Here is a 22,133-nt window from a genome sequence, read left to right on the forward strand (position 1 = left end):
AGCTAGCTAGGTTTTTGATGGACAAGAGAGTCAAGGGTTACGTGGGCAGACAGGAATTTGGAGTTGAGACCACAACTAGATCAGCCATGATCTCATTGAGTATTGGAGCATGCTTGAAGGGCTGAATGGCCTACTCCTGCTCCTATGTCCCTTGTTCCTACCTACCCACCTTGGTTTCATAACCTTAATATTTTGCCTTATAAAAATCTATCAATCTTAGATTTTTTTTTTCCCAATTTTTTTAACTGACCTAGCCTCAAGTTTTTTTGGGACAGGGTTCCAGATTTCCACAACCCTGTGTGTGAAGAAGTGCTTTCTGACATCACCCCTAAATGGCCTAGCTCTAGTTATGCCCCGTTACTCTGGCCTCTCCCACCAGAGGAAATAGGTTTGCCCTTTCTATGCTGTCAACTCCTTTAATCTTTAATCCTTTTAAAACACCTCAATTAGATTATGCCTTCAAGGGTATACAGGCCTAGTGTATGCAACCTGATCTCATAATTTAATTCTTTATCCCCAGGATCATTCTGGTGAACCTGCACTGCACCTTCAGCACTTCGGGCACTTGGAATCTGGAACACTTTCCCCAAAGCAATTGAAATTCTAAAACTGAAATTGATAGATTTTTGTTAGGTAAGAGTATTAAGGTTTTGAAACCGGAGTAGGGGTGGTTGATGGAGTTAAATATGGATCAGCCATTATCTAATCCTGAGCATGGTGCCCACATCTGAATGAATGCTCTACAATGTTGTTTGTTCCTTTAGGGTGTGACTGATAGGGGAGTCACAGGAATACAAACAATATACAACAAATAGGTGGGTTCTTTATTGCAACTGGAACATATATGCACAAGTACAGGAGAAAATATACGTCTTTGTTGGTCTACAGCCAAAACTCTTGGGTCGTTTGAGACATGACATCGCTTCCTTATGATTTTCCACCTTATAATCTCTTAAGGTGATCCCACAGCATTCCCCTTCTTTTCCAAAGATAACAACATATCTCATTAATCAGAAACATTTTTACAATATACAATGATATTGTGATTCAGAATAATTATACAGGAATAAAACAAAACATAGTTTACAAGTGCACAAAACTAAGAATCTCAAAAATATACAGGAGGCCCTGCCCCCTGCTCGCTGACAGCAAAATTCAGCCCCTTGTGATCGTAAATCTCTGCTCAGAGCTGTCATTATCTTCATGGGCTGAATTTTGCCATCGGTAAGCAGGGGGCAGGGCCCATTTAAATTTTCAGGAAGGCGGGGGCACAGCAAAATCAGCTGTGCGTGTGCTGACCTATCAATGGCCAATTGAGGCCATTGACAGGATAATTAAAACAATTAAAGGCCCTGCCCGTCCAACCTTAAGGTTGGTGGGCAGGCCAGGAGCCCCAGCGGGCTTCTGAAAAAACATGAAACCTCATCCACTGGCGGGTTGAGGTTTCATATAGGGTTTAAAAAACTTTAATAAAGTTTTAGTGAAATTTTTTAACTTGTCCCATCTCTTGTGACATTGTCACAAGAGGGGGACATGTTAAGGATTTTTAAAATTTTTATATTTTTAATGTTTGAACAACTTTCAGTAACCTCTCTGAAGCAGCACTTTGCCTCAGGGAGATATGCACTCTTTCATGCACATGAGCGAAAGAGCACACTCTCGCACTTGGGAAATCCCCCCACCCCTGCCGGGCATCACGCTGGGCAGGCCTTAATTGGCACGCCCACGTAAAATGGCGGTGGGGATCAGCTCCCCACCTGCCGGAGATTGAGTCAGGCCTGCCTGCCCGGTAGGCAGAAAATTCTGCCTCATGACTCTACTGATTCATTGACAACTCAGAATTTTTATCAACCTGTTCTTCATCTGAATACGTGGCATCCATGTCCTCACCATTGAACCTTGTCTCTGACCTTGTTCGTGGTGCACCAGGAGCATCAGATGCAGTAACATTGCATAACTCTCTGCCTTGACTTCATTTCTGACTGAGAATTGCACTACCTGTGCTGGTCACACAGCCTAGCAACCTTTGCAGGGTAGCAAATGATTCTCGACAAATGATTGAGAACTCTGACCTTCTGTCCTTTGCACAATCGAGCCAATTCTGGCCCTGCTTGCCTGTTATACACCTTCATCTCTTGTTTGGAAAGACGTACATCTCTTACTGTCAAAAACGTAGAAAAATTATGATTGGTCAGGGTAGTCCTTACTTGCCTTCCAAACATCAACTCTGCAGGTGACGGTACACCCTTGTCTGAAGGAGTAGTTTGGAGGAGTATCATTGCAATTTTAATATCTTGTCTGCATTCACTTTAAAATGAATGATTTGATGGCATGAACCATGCATTCAACCATATCATTAGACTTTAGATAATGTGATGATGCTGTCATGTGATGGACTCCCCAATGGTACAAATGTTTTGAAACAGTTTGGCAACATATTGCAGCCCATTATCAGAGATATTTTTTCTGGCATGCCAACTAAGCTGAAAAGAGCACTGATCATATCTGCAGTCAGACTAATAGCCCTGCTTCGCGTCGAGCTTTGAAGAATACTTAGTGCCAGTGAGCTTAGGGCTAAGCTCCTCGAGGATCGGCATCTTATGGAGACATCACTTGAGAGCTAAGTTCAGCAGCCTTGGGTCTTAGAAAATCCTGAGATTACCCTCTTTTTTTTAGTGATCATCAAGTGATGGAGCTGCACCAATCAGTATACTGGTGCTGATGATTCTGTTCCATCTCATCAAGCTCCACCTGTGCAAAATGTGCACTTCTTTGATGCATCCGTAGTAGGAACTGTACCCTCCCTTATGTGCAACATGGCACACCTCCCCCTTGAAGGCAGCAATTACTTCAAATCTGTCCAGATCTTTAGTCAGTCTTTAATCGACTCAACACACTCCCGGCTATAACTGTCAATACCTCTCAATGCAATATTGTGATGATCCATAAATCTCAGCATACTGGAAGTCCTGCTACAGTGGACCACCTGTATCTACAAAAAAAACATTTGCGGTACCCATTCCGACTTCCCATAGCTGCACTGCAAAACTTATCGTTCCAATGAACTTGATTGGTGAGCTATTATAGGTAGTCAGCCTAGCTATGGTGGGTCATACCATTGATTCCAATTTCTCTAAAGACACAGCCTTCAACAAAAGGAGAGAGAAAATATTGGCACTTGCTCCTGTGTTGATTTCTACCTTAAGTGAATTGCGGCCATACAATCCCAATTGCGGTAAATGCCACAGATTGCATAATAGCATCAACGTGTTGATCCACATTGACAATATGGAATGCTTGTTCAACTGGCATTTGAAAATGGTTCTCATTCAGATCCCCTTCATGTTTTGCTCCCTCATTGCTAACCTGGTGTATCCATTGTGTATTGGCATAACTTTGACTGTGGTTGCCCCTGTGCCTTGCACACTTTTCCTCTGTGTGTGGCTTATCACCATTTTTAGATGCATGTTCTGAGCTTGGCCTCCTGCATTGCCTTGTCCAATGGCCACACACGCCACGCTCTTTGCATAGGTCCTGGTACACTGGACAATTGCGAATTACGTGAGTCGTGCCACATTTACCACAAGGCTTGGCATACTACCGAACCTTGGGGCTACATCTTCTGGTTGGCGAGCAGGGGGCGGGCCCCACTCATCGATGCATAAAATGACGCAGGATGACATCGGGCCTGTGTCCTGACGTCACCCTGCATCATTTAGATTTTCAGTTTGGCTGACGCGCAGCCAACTCAGCTGCGCGCCCACTGAACTGTCAACGGCCACTTAAGGCCTTTAAAAAAGTAATTAAGCTAATTAAAGGACCTGCTTGCCCAACCATAAGGTTGGCAGGCAGGTGAGGAGGCCAGGCAGCCTTTAGAAAAAACATGAAACCTCATCCGCGGGAGGAAGTTTCATGAAGGCTTTAAAATGTTTATGAAATGTTGAAATAAAAGAAATTGACATGTCCCAGCTCATGTGACAGTGTCACAAGAGGGGACATGTCAGAGGAATTTTTTCCCACACTTACACAAAAGGCAACACTACCTCAGGGAGATCTGTGCGCTTTTTCACGCACATATGTAAAAGGGCACACTCCCAGCTCAGGGAATCACCCCCAGCCCACACAGGGAGTGCACAGCGCTTCCGAACGGACGTCACGCTGGGTGGGCCTTAATTGGCCCGCCCACGTATAATGGCGACACGCCCCCAAGCGGGGCCGCCAGTCGGGAATCAGCCTGCCCACGCCCGGTTCCACATATCCACCCCATAGGGGGGAGGATGTTGCCCTTGGTTATCATACCAGTTGGCAAAGCCACCCCCAATGATTGTAACTGTTGGTGCCCACCTGTGGTGGCTTCAAATTTCCTTCCGCCATTAAGTAGTGCATTGATTCTGCACCCTTTCTTCTCCTCTACTAAGCCTTTTTGAAAGGCCTGTATTGGGATAGGTGCAATGATTGGAACTGTATTTCCTTAATCAAGAAGTGAGTGAATCAGAGAAATCAAGGTCACATTGGGCAATAAGGGACTGCACCAGATCAACACATCAGGGTTGATGGCAATAGTTTCAAAATTTGTCCTGACATTTCAATATCTAAAATGTCACATTCCTGGTCTTTGTTTTGGCACTTTGCTACAAACTGGTCAACAGACTCATCTTGTCGTTGCCAGTATGACATCCGCTCTAAACCCGTGGAACCGGGAATTAACCTTTTACTTTGAGCTGACCTTCTAGGGGTGTGCATATCCTGCTGATCCTCAGCCATCAACCCTGATGTGCTGATCTGGTGCAGCCCCTCATTGCCCAATGTGACCTTGATTGTTACAGCCGGTTTCTCTGATTCACTCACTCCTTGATTAAGGAAACAAAATTCCAACCATTGGTGAAATAACTCATACACAGTATCTTCCAATTCATGAATGGGTATTTAAGTGGCATTTTCTCAATGTTCCTGCTTCTTTAAAAATACTAGCTTTATCATAGGTTATCCTTTTACAGGCACAGTATTTCCACAGGCTTGCCTCTTTTTATTATTGTGGAGTCTTTGGCACAGGGTTTTTTTTAAGATTCCTTTCTTTTCCAGAGTGCTGTGGCCACAGCTCTTCCAATATTCATTCCCATGCTTTTGGGTAGATCCACATATTTAGTTTAGTGCAATGGCACAGTTATAATAAATAACGTATTATGATGTTATAATAGATTATATGATTTGCACCAATGCATTAGCAAAATCAGTTGGTTGTTTACGAATAGCTAGAATCACATTGCAACTGACAAGTGAAACTCCTATTGTAATTTTATTCCTCACAATACTAATTTACTTTTTCCTCTTTTCCTGAAGGCAGCAATTCAAGCCCAGTTCTGAGGCCACGCTTGCAGCCTTCACATTAACATAGCTAAGAAGCATTCTTCATGTGTAAATTGACAGGTTGTTTGGCAGTAAACAGCTGAGCCTGATTCTGCCTTCACTGACACATGTACACTTTTAATCGGGAGTTAACTGTAATCAGGTGTAGGAGCCCGAGCTGCCTTCTCCCCTTTCTGACCTGGATTATTGTACTCAAATTTGGCACCCTGACTGTTGCTTTGCCTCAAAAGTTAATTCAGCATAGAGCAAAGCTACAGCAAGATGGTAGGAAGGGGGCTCCAGTGCTTTCTGAAGTACATGTGTATAACATTACAGCTTTCTTTTTATCTCTGTTATTTCTTTGAAGAACTTAGGAGGAATAACTGAAGAATGTACAGAGAAGCAATGACCCTAATAGCATCAATAAAATTGCTAAAGAAGCAATAGAGGTTGTTTTTATATTTTTAACTTGATCATGTATGATGTATAATTAGTAACTAAAACTCCTTTACCCTGACTTTTCTTTTCTTTACTTGCAGGAGTTTCTATTTCAAGTTTTGCATATGACCCAGTAACAACCTTTGAGATTCCTGCTTCGAATTTTACAATGCTGTGCACACTGCACAAGCAAGCAGCTGTCGTAAAAGGCAGAAGCTGGCAGCTACACCCACGTAGGAATTCAAATAGTCGCCACTCTTGGCTTCATGAGCATGTGAGAAATGCAAACACATCGCGTTCAAATAGCACCAGCCCAAAAGGATTGCATAGCCAAGATGGCTTCAGTTGTTGCCTCTGGAAAGAAGCTGATATGCATTGCCCTGCACATTTCATCACAGAACAAAGTAAGAATCTAGCATTCTTGGCATGCACTATCATTAAAATTTTTTTTTTTTTTAATGTCAACTTGCTACTGAAACAACATTGAAAAGTATAGCTTGGGTAAATGATTGCCTTTAATGTTAAATGTACAGATGTCACCAAAGATTCAATCCAACTGCAGTAGAAGTAAATGACAACAGATGTGTGTTGAACATGGATTATAACTATCATTTTCTTGATACTAGATGTTATAAAAGAACTAGCAAGTTCCATTCCAGACCCATTGAAATAGAAATGGGAATCTATTAGATAGCACAATACAAAAATTTACAAAAACATCACACCATGATGGGAAACTGGATGGCATAGTGAGTTAGCACGCATTTTCGTTTCACTTCTTGAATGAGAATCTAGGTCATAGTGATTGAGATGAAATTTTCTGATCTCTACTGGCTGGTAAAGTTCCTATATAAATTAATACTCTCAGGCTAAAACTTGATGGCTATAAGCCCAAAGTTTAAAACTGCCATGAGTAAGCACAGATTGGCATTGAACTGGAAATTTCATTTAGATAGCCAGGCTCTTGGAGACATGACAAGAACTTAAGAAAAGATTAGGGTGATCAGTTTTTATCGGGTGGGGAGGGTAGAGAGTGACGATGATCAGGTGCAGCAGAGGCTATCTGGATGACGTCCATTGGGCACAGTGGGGAACAATGTCATCTGGCAAGGGCAGAAAAATCAGAGACAGGAGGTGTTGGCAATCATGGGGGATCAGTGATGGTTGAGTAGGGGGAAATCGGTGTCTGACAGTGGCCCATGTTCTTTAAGCTGTTGTTAGCCTTATATTCAGGTAGTGCATTTTAAAAACTTACAGGGAAGAATTTTCCCATCGGCAAGCAGCAGCACGTAGCCTCAGGAAGATCAGTGCACTCTTTTATGCGCATGTGCGAAAGAGCACACTCCCGGCTTAAGGGAATCCCACCCCCACCCGCACAAGGAGTGCATAGCACATCCTGGCAGATGTCATGCTGGGCGGCCCTTAATTGGTCCACCCTAGTAAACTGGCGGCGCGGCCCCAATTGCGTGTCCACCCGCGCCCACTCCTGCACTCCCCCCCACAAACGGTGGGGGGTGGTGGGGGGTGGGGGGGGGGGGGTGGCGGGGGGGGTGCGTGGTGTGGTTTCCCCACATTGTTGGTTGGAGCATGCAAGAGTCCCTTTAAGGACATCCTATAAGACCACATGCAGGCTTGGTTTCGCTGAGTGCAGTTGGTGCCTGAGGGCAAACCAATCTTATATTGCGGGCACCAAGCTGCCATTAGGCACACTATTTACATATGCAAAGGAAACAAAACTTGTTTCAGGCATGGGCACTGGACACTGACCTTTTTTGAGCTTTAACAACATGATCAGCTGTGCACTTCTGGCTCGTGATGGGTGTTTGTTTTCTGTCTTCCATAATGGATGCTTAGGAGGCTGCTGTGTACCTGAAAATGTAGCCGTTGTGTGTCTACATTCCCACAAATATTTGAGAGTCTCCTGTTTTGGATCTAAACTTCCTTTACTTCAAAGTTCTTAAGTCTCTCAAATTACAAAAAGAAGTCTGGTTATACTGCACAAAATTTACCCCTTGGAGCATCATAGGACTTGACAAAATCATTCAAGCCCCATCCCCAAAGAAAATCAAAGCAAAATACTGCGGATATGCTGGAAATCTGAAACAGAAACAGAAAATGCTGGAAAAACTCAGCAGGCCTGACAGCATCTATGGAAAGAGAAACAGAGTGGAATTGAAACATCAACTCTGTTTATCTCTCCACAGATGCTGTCAGACCTGCTGAGTTTTTCCAGCATTTTCTGTTTTTGTCCTAAAGAAAATCATCCTGGACCGATTTAGCTCCCAGCAATTCTGTTTGAAAATGTGAACTAGCCAACAAATGTTTTGAATTGCTGAGGACCAACTGCCCTTCCTGTTTCATTCTACAAGCTTGGTGTCACCACTTTATTTACCTCAACTTCTCCTCAACTCCCTTCAGCTTTCATGTACTGCATTGGTACTTAACGTGGATTTCTAAATTTTAAAAAATATTGCATCGTTGCCCTTTTAGCATTAGGTTTGGTGCACATCTGTTTTGTGTGCTGTTTGGAAATTTCTAAAATGTAAAACTGACAGCAAAGTGGTATGTTTGCTCATTTAGTAACTTGTACACCTTGTGCAATGGACATTTTACTGAACAAACATGCATTGTGTATAAAATATTGTGATAAGGCTTGTGTGCACACTGAGGTAGATGTTTAATACTTGCAGCTGTGGCATGTAAATTGAAGACCGTTCATACTAATTTCCTAATCGTTTGGTTATGGAGAAAATCAAAGCTAAAGAAGTTCTGATTTGTATGTTTTATTGTATGCTCATCCAGGATGGAAACTGACTAAGCTTGCAATAACTTCATTGCAGAGGTTTAACTGCCAAAGGAACATATATGGCATTCAGCTCCTCGAGCCTTTTCCATCATTCACTTAGATCAAGGGAGACTGGGGTTCAATTTCCTGACAGGGAGGCAAGTGCTTGCTTCAAACGTCAGTCATAAAGGGAGGGCTTATACTTTAGAGGGGAGGTAGTGGCGTAGTGGTATTGTGACTGAGCTAGTAATCCAGAGACACAGGATAATGCTCTGGGTACCCGGGTTCGAACCCTACAGCAGATGGTGGAATTTGAATTCAATAAATATCTGGAATTAAAAGTCTGATGACCATGAAATCATTGTTGATTGTTGTAAAAAACCTATTTGGTTCATTAACATCCTTTAGGGAAGGAAGTCTGCCATCCTTACCTGGCCTGGCCTACATGTGATTCCAGACCCACTGAACAAGGGTAACTAGGGGTGGGCAATAAATGCTGACATCCATGTCCCATAAATGAATAAAAAAAAGGCTGATCTGCAACTTAAATCCATCTACCTGCATTGATTCCATATCCCTTAATACCCTTACATAACATCAATCTCAATTTTTACATTTTCAATTGACCTAGCAGGGGAGAGAGTTCCAGATTACCACTAACCTATGTGTGAAGAAGTGTTTTCTGAATGGACTAGCTCTAATTAAATCCCCTTGCCCAGGACTCCAACCAGAGGAAATAGTTTTTCTTTATTTACCCTATCAAATCATTCAATCATCTTAGCCACCTCAAATAGGTCACCCCTTAATCTTCTACACTTAAGGGAACAAAAACCTTGTCTGTATGGCCTGTCCTCACAATTTAACCCTTTTAGCCCCAGTATTGTATTGGTGAAAGAAAATATATACTTTTTGAAGTGCCCAGAACTGAATCCTGTACTCCAGATGGTGTCTGACCAAAATTCTCTAAAACTGTAACACACCTTCAGTCCAGCCCTCTTGAGGTACGGGCCAATATCCCATTGGCCTTTTTAATCATCTTTTACCTGTCTACTAGCATTTAGTGAATTTTCCAAAATTAATGCTGAAACACTGAAATAATTATCTCTTTCTGAATGATGGCTCACATTAAAGGGAAGAAGGAAACAAAAATTGATGTTGCACATCAGTTCACTTGAACTATGTTACAGCTTGGCATTAGCATGAAACAAACTGATGCCCTAAGGTCAACTTATTCCTGAGAAGGACCTTGATTGCGAGACCTCTATTCCTTTACTTAGTTGTATAAAAATCTTTTTTAAAATATAAGTAGTTTTGCATGCTGAGGAATGAACAAAAGCAATGGATATCTATACCATGATTACTGAAATTCTAGAAATGCATGTTAATTCAGATGTTGCCATCTTACTTGCCTCCTGTGCATGAAATCAAGGTGGTTAACGCAAAATAACGATGGAGCTAGAAATGAAAGAAGTGTGCTGTACTGTCTGAACAGGTGAAGATACTAGACTGATCAGCAAGATCTTTGGAAAAATAGCTTTGATTACTTGAAAACAGTTGTGCATTGTTTTTAATGCTATCTTTGTCCAAGATCTGTTCCATATGCTGATTGGTGTTACTAGAAGTGAATTAAATTATCTGTAATATTTAAAATCTTCAAAGAACCCCCTGACTAGATGGGTCCTAAAGTGGAGGAAACATTTACATCCAAACTGTCTTCATTTTGTCATTTTCTTATTATAGAAACTACATTTCAGTAACTATATTTTTATCATCAACCGTATTGATTTTGTTTCTCTCATAAATCAAGTGGAATAAGTTTTAGATTGTAAAATGTTCACTGTAGTTACAAAACTGTTAAACGACTTGAGAAAAAAAATCACAAAGATTGCATCTCTACAAAAATTCAATCATTGTTATTAATAACACTTTAAAACAAAATTACTACTAAACTAATAAAAATGTCATGCCGAGAAGGCATGAAGAAAAAAAATCTTAAAATTTGTTTCTCTTCCATATTCTCTTGTTTAAACTCTTTTTAAAAATGGGCAATATTGCTGGACTGATAAAATGGTCGCATGGCCTAATTCATCATCCTCCTGGAATGCGACACCCCTTACATTGTATGAACATTCCATCCAAGCAAACACAAAGAACTAGTGGATGAAATATCTGCACAAGCCAGCTCTGGACAAAGGAAGAGCTGTTGTGACTCCTCATCTCTGACGTTGTACTAACGGTTCCACAGTTATCTGCTAAAAATGCAGTGGGTTTTAACGGGGATCCTTAAAGTCTATCATTAGCTGAATGGCTCGACCTGAAGCCACCCTGTCACATGGTCAAGATTTGAGCTGTTTGAATTGCTTTAACTATACAGCTTGGATTCTGCCTTCAATTGCTGTTTAACCTCAGAAGAGAAAAATCTTCTAGCAGCCTGCCTCTGACCTCCATCTCAGTTTGATTTCCAGAAAGAATCTTGTATTTCACCTACAAAGTGAACTAATTCCCAGAATTCAAGAATACTGTGATGAATCTTCAACTGCCTCAACTGAGCTCTTAGGGAAAAAAAAACGAGGAATTCTACCAGGCAAAGCCAACTGAAAGAACTTTCACTGGATATCGACTTACTGCACTCTACTCATGTAAATTACGCCAATGCTTTTTGATTTTTTAAAAAAATCACTGGCAATTGGTAACTTATTTCCGTTTCTTTCTTGCCTTTCTACCTTGCATGCTCATGAGTGTGAATATGTGCCGTGATTCATTCATCGGTTTTGAATGTGTTATTGAATCCTAGTTTTGTTTCACCTTTAAGAATTTGCTGTGGGGTTACTTTTAACATTGGACCTCATAAACCGGGATTTGGGAAGCATGCAACAGCCTGTTTCAACAAGGGAAAGGTTACTAAGGGAAACAAATTAAATTAGAAATTAAAACTACCGCTTCACGGGCAGAAGAGGGGAACAATTCAATTAACTCTGCCCTAGTGTTTGTAACAGAATTGGGAGCTTGTGTCTGAGATTGATTCATTTATATGAACCAAAATTTGACCATAGTGCACAAAAATTTGGCCAGATTCCAAATTTTAAAACAAGCCAGAATTGGATGCTGAAAGAAAACGATTGAAACAAAGAAACATAGAAACTAGGAGCAGGAGTAGGCCATTCGGCCCTTCGAGCCTGCTCTGCCATTCAGTGTGGTCATGGCTGATCCTCTATTTCAATGCCATATTCCTGCTTTCTCTCCATACCCCTTGATGCCCCTAATATCCAAACAATTATCATTTTCTCTCTTGTATATACTCAGTGACCTAGCCTCCACAGCCTTCTGTGGTAGAAAATTCCATAGTTGACCACCCTCTAAGTGAAGAAATGTTTCCTTATCTCAGTCCTAAATGGCCTGCCCCATATCCTGAGACTGTGGCCCCTGATTCTAGACTCCCCAACTAGGAGAAACATCCTCCTTGCATCTAGTCTGTCTAGCCCTGTTAGAATTTTATACGTTTCAATCAGATCCCCTCACGTTCTTCTAAAATCTAGTGAATACAGGCCCAGTTGAACCAATGTATTCTCATACAACAGTCCTGCCATCCCCAGTATCGGCCCAATTAACTTTCCCTGCACTGCCTCTATGGCAACTATATCCTTTCTTAGATAGAGAGACCAAAATGCACGCAATACTCCAGGTGTGGTTTCACCAAGGCCTTGTATAACTGCAGTAAGACATCCCTACTTCTGAACTCAAATCTTCTTGCAATGAAGGCCAACATATCATTTGCCTTCCTAATTACTTGCTGCACCTGCCTGTTTACGTTCATTGACTGGTGTACAAGGACACTCATATCCCTTTGTACATCCACATTTCTCAATATATCACCATTTAAATAATACTCTGCCTTTCTGTTTTTCACACTGAAGCATATAGCTTCACATTTGTCCACGTTATACTGCATCTGCCATGTGTTTGCTCACACAGCTTATCTAAATCGCCCTGAAGCCTCCTTGCATTCTCCTCACAACCCGACCAGTTTTGTGTCGTCAGCAAACTTGGAAATATTGCATTTGGTTTTCTCATCCAAGTCATTTATATATATATATTGTGAATAGCTGGAGCACAAGCACTGATCCCTGCGGTACACCATTAGTCACTGCTGCAATCTAGAAAAATACCCCATTTATTCTCTCTCCCTGTTTCTTGTCTATCAACCAATTCTCATTCCATGCCAGTATATTACCCCCGATCTCATGTGCTTTAATTTTGCCCACCGGCTTCTTATGTGGGACCTTATCATAAGTCTTCTTGAAATCCAAATACACCACATCCACTCGTTCCTCCTTATCTATTCTACTAGTTACATCCTCAAAAAACTCCAGTAGATTAGTTAAGCATGATTCCCCTTTCATAAACCTATCCTGACTTTTGTCTAACCCCATTAATGTTTTCTAAGTGTTCCAATGCCATGTCTTTTATAATAGACTCCAGCATTTTCCCCACTACTGATGTTAGGCTAACTGGACTGTAATTCTCTGTTTTTTTCTCTCTCTCCTTTTTTAAATAGTGGGGTTAAATTTGCCACCCTCCAATCTGTAGGAACTGCCCCAGAGTCTATAGAATTTGGAAGTTGACCACCAATGCATCAAATATTTCCAGGGCTTTAGTACTTTGGGATGTAGATTATCAGGCCCTGGGGATTTTTCAGCCTTTAACCCCATTAATTTCTCTAGTTCCATTTTTTTTACTAATACTGATTTTCTGCAATTCCTCCCTATCACTGGACCCTTGGTTTCCTAACATTTCTGGAAAATTATTTGTGTCCTCTTTTGTGAAGGCAGAACCAAATATGTGTTCAATTCTTCTGCCATTTCTTTGTTCCCCTTTATAATTTCGCTGACTGTAAGGGACATATGTCTTTGCTAATCTTTTTCTCTTCATGTGTTTATGGAAGCTTTTATAGTCAGTTTTTTTATGTTCCCTGCGAGTTTATTCTCATATTCTATTTTCCCCTTCTTGATTAATCTTTTTGTCCACTTTTGCTGAATTCTAAAATGCTCCCAATCCTCAGGCTTGCTGCTTTTACTGGCAATTTTGTGTGTCTCCTCTTTGGATCTAATACTGTCCTTAATTTCTTTTGTAATCCATGGTTGAGCCACCTTTCCTGTTTTATTTTGTGCCAGACAGGAATGAATAGTTGTTGTAGTTCATGCATACATTCCTTAAATATTAGCCATTGTCTATCCACTGTCAACCCTTTTAGTAAGGTTCCCCAATCCATCACTGCCACCTCATGCCTCATACCCTCGTAGTTCCCTTTATTTAGGTTCAGGATCCTCTTCACTCTTCATCTTAGTGGACAATTCTATCATTTTATGGTCGCTCTTCTCCAACGGGGGGGACAACAAGATTGTTAATTAACCCTTTCTCATTGCACACTACCCAGTCTAGGGTAGCCTACTCTCTAGTTGGTTGCTCAACATTTTGGTCTAAAAAACCATCACGTACACACTTCAGGAAATCCTCCTCCACAGTATAATTGCTACTTTGGTTTGTCCAATCAATGTGTAGATTTAAAGTCACCTATGATTACAGTTGTACTCTTATTGCATGCATCTCTAATTTCCTGTTTAATACATTCCCTTCCATCTCTGTTACTGTTTGGGGGCCTATAGATAACCCCCACCAATATTTTTTGCCCCTTAGTATTTCTTATCTCCACCCAAACAGATTCCACATCATGAATTTCCGAGCCAATATCCTTCCTCACTATTCATTGATTTCCTCCTTTACTATTGGTGCTACCCCACCTCCTTTCCCAATTTGTCTGTCATTACTCAATATTGAATACCCCTGGAAGTTCAGTTCCCATCCTTGGTCACCGTACAGCCATGTCTCCATAATACAAATATATCATAACCATTTATGTCTATTTGTGTTGTTAATTCATCGTATTGCGAATACTCCATGCATTAAGATACAATGCCTTGAATTATCTTTTTAACCTTGTTGGTCATCTTAGCTTTATTTTGCACTATGACCCTATTTGTTTTTCGCCCTTGTTTTTTCTGCCTTCCACTTTTGCTTCTTACTTTACTGTCTTTCATTTCTACCCTTGTTTCCCGCTCCCCTGTCTCCCTGCTCAGGTTCCCACACCCCTGTCATTCTAGTTTAAACCCTCCTTGACAGCACTAGCAAACACCACCCCTTTCCTTCTTGTCCCCCGAGGTCATGTTCCTGCCCAGATGCAACGCATCCTAGTTGTACTGGTCCTACCTTCCCCAGAACCGATCCCAATGTCCCAGGAATTTGAATCCCTCCGCTCTACAGCATTTCTTCAGCCAAGTATTCATCCAATATATCCTATTAGTCCATTCTCGCTACCACATGGCACTGGTAGCAATCCTGAGATTACTAAAGGTCCTACTTTTTAATTTAAATCCTAATTCCCTATATTCAGCTTGTAGGACCTTATCCCTTTTTTTTATCTATGTCGTTGGTACCAATATGTACCACGGCCATTGACAGTTCACCCTCCGCCTTCAGAATGATCTGCAGCCTCTCCAAGACATCTTTGACCCTTTGGCACCAGGAGGCAACATACCATCCTGGAAACTCTTTTGCGGCCGCAGAAATGCCTGTCTGTTCGCCTTATTATTGAATCCCCGATCACTATAGCCCTGCCACTCTTCTTCCACTCCCCTTGTGCAGCAGAGCCACTCATGGTGCCACGGACATGGCTCCTGCTGCTTTCCCCTGAGACATCGTCTCCCCCAACAATCCAAAATGTATCCAAAGCAGTATATCTGTTGGGGGGTGGGGGGGGCGGTGGGATTGGGGTGGAGATGGCCACAGGGGACTCTTGCACTACCTGCCTTCCTCTACTCTGCCTGGTGGTCACACATCCCCTTTCTGCCTGTTCAGTCTTTACCTGCAGTGTGACCATCTCACTGAAAGTGTTGTCCAAGGCAATCTCAGCATTGTGGATGATCCACAGTGAATCCCCCAGTAGCTCCAGCTCCTAAATGCAGCTAGCCAGTAGCTGCAGCTGGACACACTTCCTGCACACATGGTTGCCAGGGACACTGACTTCCCACATAGCGCAGGAGGAGCATATCATGGGTGCGAGCTCTGCTACCATGTCTTCCCTTTAGATTAAGCTTGTCAGTTACTAGCATTAAAGAATACTAACTATCCTAGGGGCCTTATTCCACTCCAAACACTCCCAATATAGTCCAAAGTTCTTACCTTATTTTGTTTAAGTTAATGGACTGCAACAGTTTAATTAGTAGAAAAAGTAGAAGTACTCACCTGACCCTACTTACCAATCAGCTGCCTCCTCTGTGTCGCGTCACTTTTTGAGTCGTGGCGTCACTTCGAACTCCACTGCCTGAAGGTCCTGAGGGTACACCTCTCCTCTCTGGTCTCAGCCTCTGTTTTTATAACGCTCTTGCTGGCCTCTCCTCTCCAATCTAAAACTCACCTTCTTCCAACCCTAACAGCAACTTTTGGTTAATTACTAAATTAAAGAAAAACTAGACTTTAGATAGAATTGAACCCTTAATTTGACCCTAAACTCCCTCAATCACCAAGTTCCAAGTGAAGCTCTCTACTGCAGCCAAACACAGCACTCCTGTAGAGATGATTGTAAGCCAAAGAGGGAAAATTCAGTGGCTGAAATTATCTAAGACAAATACATGTACTGCAGCAAATTCTTTTAATCAGTATGGAAAAGGAAGTAGTAACTAATGAAACCTTTGCCTCCCTAATTCAGGGACAATTGAGATTTGTAGCCTGGAAAACACATTTAAAAGTTCCTCCCTGAGGCCAAAAGGCCTGAGACACTCCAGATACTTTTTGAGAATCTAGAACTTAGTCCCTATCCAGAAAAACTAGAATAAACAGAACCCAAAACTGATTGGTGACTTGTACCTAAGATAATTAGCCTAGCCACAAAATGGCTGTTAGAGCTGGAAAGGAGGAGACTAAAGAGTGTGTTCCAGAAAAGAGAAAGAGAGAAAAAAGAACAAGGGAGAGAATGTGCTCACCAGCAAAAGATGCTAAAGATGAAATTAAAAGCTCAAGAAGAAGAGAGGGAATTCCAAAAGGAGATGGAAGTGAGACAGAGGGAGTTAGTTACATTACAGGGAGATTATTTTGTGAGATCCTAAGCACTGTGTCAGAAGTTCAGAACAGTCCACAAGAGGCTGGGCAAACAAAACAATTTCAGTAAAGCTCTGCAATGTGGCAGAAGGCTGCAAAATGTTCAGGAGCCCTGGGGGGCGGTGGCGGGGGGGCGGGGAGGGACACAGAACCCATCAAGCATAAGGTGACTCAGGGAAATCTACCTGGATTTTAAAAGTGGAGATTAGGCCAGTAAAATTAAATGGGGTCAGGAAAATGGATTTCAAAAGAGAGAAGGGAAGAAGCCAGAGACTGAATTGGCCAACGCCTACATTGCCAAATTAAACAGGGAACAGGGCCATTGCAAGGCAGCAAAACTGATAGTGAGGGAGCTGCTTCACACAGTCAAAGAGCTACATAGCAGACCAGTAGATGCTAGCTGGCCCCATGTGAGCCAGTGTCCCCCAGAGGACATGGGACCGAATAGGGACCGGCCCACTCCTATGGTAACTAAATTGGGGAAGCCATTGCCTGTGAGCATGTACATGCTTGCCACTACCCAAAAGGTAGAGCAAGTGTTGCAGCATCCAAAACAGGTGGGCAGTACTCATTGGAGCAGCTAGGGAGAAGAAAAGAGGCTGGGATGGGAGTAGCAAAGATTGGAGGAGATGCAGCCAAAGAGGGGCTAGCAGAATTCTTCCCCCTCGGAATAAATAGGGACACAGAAACTCCCCAGCCCCAGCCAAATTTAAAAAGAAGTGAACCTGCACCCATGCTGGATGAGCAAGAGGTCTGGCTGTCTGAAACCTTTTCGATTTTTAAAGAGGGATGCCAGGGAAGTTGCCGAATAGATATTCAGTTGGTGAGGAAACTACCTTGCCCAGATTTAAATCAACAGGAGCTGCATCTCTGCTGGGTGAGCAGGAGGTCTGGCTACTGAAACCTGCCTTTCCCAATTTGGAGGTAAACTCAAAAGGTTCCCAAATACCCCCAGAGCTGGTGAGGAAACTGCCTTACCCAGCTGAAGAGTTGCAGGGCACAGGATCTGAAGCAAGCCCAACCCTGTGAGCAAGGATGTCTTGCAAACAAGTCCCAAGCCAGGCAGAACGATTTAAAAAGAAAGAAGCCTTTTCTGTGGGATGAGCAGGAGGTCTGGCGAGCCCATGCCATCTTTCCAACCTCCAAGGGAGAACAGGGAAGGTCCCAAGTAGACATGCAGATGGTAAGAAAGATGCCTCACCTAGTTGATGAGCTGCAGGGCAGTGCAGCAGGAGCTGGACAGCCAACTGAGGGTAGTAGTGCCCCAAACAAAATGGGGACAGGTTAGCAACCAACCCTTCCCCAAGGTAACAGGTCAGGGAAAGACAGTAACCCTGAAACCCCACTGCCCATCGGACTACCACAAGGGGAGTTCAAGTGCAGTTAAAGCCAAATTGAACCCAGAGCCCAGTCAACCAGTGAGTGTCTGCCAGAGAGTGGACACATCTGAGGGTAGCCAGAAGGGGTCAAGTGAGAAGGAGGGACAAGAGGCTTTCCCAGTTGAACATTCAGCTTCCAGGCTGGCAGACCCCAGAATCTCAAATGCCCAATCAGCAACCTTGACCCAAGAGCAGTAGGAGGATGTGGCCACCCTGCTCAGGAAATTTAAAGGAATTCACAGGCATCCATTGGAGGGTATACCACTAGCAGTCCATGATGTGGATGTGGGAGATTTCCCACAATAAATTGGAAGCTCCAACCAGCTAGCCCAGGACAGGCACCTACTGGACACTGATATAGTTGAGCTCCAGAGCAGCTGGAGCTCCCTCAATACCTTGAAGTTGGATCTTTCAGCCTTTTAACTGACAAAAGAAATTTCTCACATTGGCTGACTCCCTGTACTGTGTGTAAACCCTGAGAATGCAGCAGTGAACAGACATTTCCCTCGCTAGTTGTATGTGTTTGCTTTTTTTCGAGTAGTGAATGAGGGAATGAATGTACGCCTCCTTACTGTTTTTTGTCTTCTTCTTGAACATATTTTTTAAAAATTTAAATATAATTCTTGTTTTTCTCCATTTCTGTCAGCCAAGAAAGTCTGTAAAAAACTTAGAAATTTGTTTCCCTTCCATATTCTCTTGTTTAAACTCTGTTTTTAAAAATGGGCAATATTGCTGGACTAATAAAATGGTCGCATGGCCTAACGGACAAAGACTAACTCATCATCCCCCTGGAATGTGACACCCCTTGAACTGTATGAACATTCCAGCCAAGCAAACACAAAAAACTAATAGATGAAATGTCTGCACAAGTCAGTTCTGGACAAAGGAAGAACATTGTGACTCCTCATCTCTCACATTGTGCTAACGGTTCCATGGTTATCTGCTCAAAATATAATGGGTTTTAATGAGGGTCCTTAAAGTCCATCATTAGCTGAATGGCTCGACCTGAAGCCGCCCTGTCATATGACCGAGACTTGAGCTGTTTGAATTGCTTTAACTATACAGCTTTTTGCAATCTGTCTTCAGTTGTTGCTTAACCTCAGAAGAGAAAAAAAGGTCTCCAGGCTAGCAGCCTGCCTCTGACCTCCATCTCAGTCTAATCTCCAGTAAGGATCCTGTATTTCACCTAAAAGTGAACTAATTCCCAGAATATAAGAATACTTTGTTACCTTTTCAATTGCTTCAACCAAGCTCCTAGGAAAAAAATGAGGAATTCCAGCAAAGACAACTGAAAGAACTGTCATTGGATATTGACTTACTGGACTCCACACATGTGAATTATGATTTTTTTGATTTTTTTTTTTAAAAGTAACTTGCAATTTCTTTCCCTTCCTTGCCTTTCTACCTTATATGCTCGTGAGTGTGAATATGCGTCTCGATCCATTCATCGGTTTTGAATGTGTTAATGAATCCTAGTTTGGTTTCACCTTAAAGAATTTGCTGTGGGGTTACATTTGACATTGGACCTCATAAACTGGGGCTTGAGAAACACATGATGGCCCGTTTCAACAAGGGAAAGGTTACTAAGGGAAACAAATTAAATTAGAAAGTAAACTACTGCTGTCACGGGCAGAAGATGGGAACAGTAATAATCATTCAATTCACCTCACCTTTGTGTCGGTAACGAATAATATTTCTCATTTTACAGGCCCTATTTTGACTAAATGTTTTTAAAAATGGGGTGGGAGGTCATGAAAAATGGAAAATGCAGCCAGAAGTAATTATTTTCATTTCTGCAGCTTGTGTTGTTGAGATATGAATTCATGCTACTACCATGTTCAGTTAGAAAAAAATGAACTTGCATTTATATACAGCACCTTTTAATGACTTCAGTACACCCAAAAACCCTTTGTGCAAGCGAATTAAGGAAAAAAAGCATAGAAAGCTTGAGAAATAGGAATGGAAATAACCCATAGAGCCCCTCAAGCCTGGTCCACCATTCAATAAGATCATGGCAGAACTTCTTTTTCAACTTCACTTTCCTGTCCCATTCCCCTGTCCCTTGATTCCCTTAGTGCCCAAACATCTATTAATCTAAGCCTTAAATATATCAAAAACAAAAACAGAATTACCTTAAATATATCAATCGCCTGAGTATCCATCGCCATCTGGGGTAAAGAATTTCAAATATTCACAACCCTTTGAAGGAAGAAATTTCTCATAGTCTCAGTCCGAAATGGCTGACCCTTTATCTTGGTACCTATCTTGTCAAATCCTCTAAGAATTTTGTATGTTTCAAAGTGATTACCTCTCAATGTTCTAATTTCCAGGCTCATTTTACTTAATCTCTCCTCATAGGACAGCCCTCTCATTCCAGGAATCAATCTAGTTAATCTTCGCTGCACCCCTTCAAAGCAAGTATATCCTTCCCGGAGTAAGGAGACTAAACTGTGCATGGTTTTCCAGTTGTGATCTCTCCAAAGCCCTGTATAATTAGAGCAAAACTTCCCTACACTTGCAACCAAGGCTAACATATCATTTGGCTTCCTAATTCCTACTGCACCTATGTGTTAACTTTATATACTGGGAATTAAGGGCAGAATTTTGCAGCCCCGTTTCGGTGGGGACGGGGCCGCAAAATGTGGCGAGACATTCTAAACCTCATTGGCTTTGGCGGGAACGTAAAATCCTGGTGCCGTAAAATTTCACCCTAAGAGTTTGTGCATAAGCACCCCCCCACCACCCCACCCCTGCCAAATTCCTCTGCACATCTCTCGCATTTTAAATTATTTTCTGCTTTTTCTCTCTTCCTACAAGAGTGGAGTGGATAATTTCACACTTATCAATATTATTCTCCATCTGTCACCCTCTTGCCCAATTCCTTAGGGCAGAATTTTCTGCCTATTGGGCGGGCGGGCCCGACCCAGTCTCTGGCGGGCGGGGAGCCGATGCCCGCTGGAGAAGCGGGCCTCGCTGCCATTTTATGTGGGCGGGCTAATTAAGGTCCGCCCAGCGTGATGTCCGGCGGGAAGCGCTATGCGCTTCCTCAGCAGGCAGGGGGATTCCCCAAAAGCGAGAGTGCGCTCTTTCGTGCATGTGCATGAAAGATCATACATCTCCCTAAGGCAAAGAGCTACCTCAGGGAGATCGCTTACACTATTAAAAATATGAAAAAATAGAAAAAAAAATTCCCTAACATGTCCCCCTCATGTGACAATGTCACATGAGATGGGACATGTTCATAATTTACATAATAACTTTATTAAACTTTTTAAAACCCTGCATGAAACCTCATCCCACCTGTGGATGAGGTTACATGTTTTTTCTATTGCCCGCTGGGGCACCTGGCCTGCTTGCCAACCTTAAGGTTGGACGGGCAGGTCCTTTAATTGTTTAATTGGGCCTGTCAATGGCCTGAATTGGCCATTGACAGGTCGGCTGGCGGACAGCTGACCTTGCTGCATCGCCGCCCTCCTGAAAATTTAAATGGGGCGGGATGATGTTGGGGGTTCCGCCCGATGTCATCCTGCGTCATTTTACATGTTGGTGAGTGGGCCCTGCCCCTGCTCGCCAATGGCAAAATTCTGTCCCTTACCTGGTCTATATCCATTCGGAGTATCTCTGTGTCCTCTTTTCAGCTTACTTCTCCATTTAGCTCTGTATCATCAGCAAAATTGGATATATTACACTCAGACTCCACTCCCTTCACCCCCTTCTAAATCATTGAGATAGATTGTAAATAGCTGAGACCTAAGTACTCATCCTTATAGCACTCCACTTGTTACACCCTGCCATCCCGAAAATGACACTTTTATTCTAACTCTGATTTCTCTGTTAATCAATTCTCAATCCTTGTTAATGTACCACCCACAATCCTGTGAGCCCTAATGTTGTGTAATAACCTCTTGTGTGGCACTTCATTGCATGCTGAAAATCCAAATATACTAAATCCACTTGTTTTCTCTTATCTATCCTGATAGTTACATCCACAAAATAGATTTGCCAAACACAAACTTCCTTTCATAAAACCATGT

General features: G+C 42.4%; 1 protein-coding gene across 1 annotated transcript in view; it reads left to right on the top strand.

Moving 5' to 3' along the window:
- LOC121288945 (leptin receptor-like) overlaps positions 1–22,133 on the top strand; it is a 57,740-nt gene that overhangs the window by 4,285 nt on the left and 31,322 nt on the right. Inside the window, exon 2 of the mRNA XM_041207812.1 lies at positions 5,886–6,188. Coding sequence (XP_041063746.1) covers positions 5,886–6,188 — 303 coding nt within the window. The remainder of the gene's footprint in view (positions 1–5,885; positions 6,189–22,133) is intronic.

The sequence above is a fragment of the Carcharodon carcharias genome, chromosome 16 (genome assembly GCF_017639515.1).
Source record: "Carcharodon carcharias isolate sCarCar2 chromosome 16, sCarCar2.pri, whole genome shotgun sequence".
In the NCBI taxonomy this organism is placed as follows: Eukaryota; Metazoa; Chordata; class Chondrichthyes; order Lamniformes; family Lamnidae; genus Carcharodon; species Carcharodon carcharias.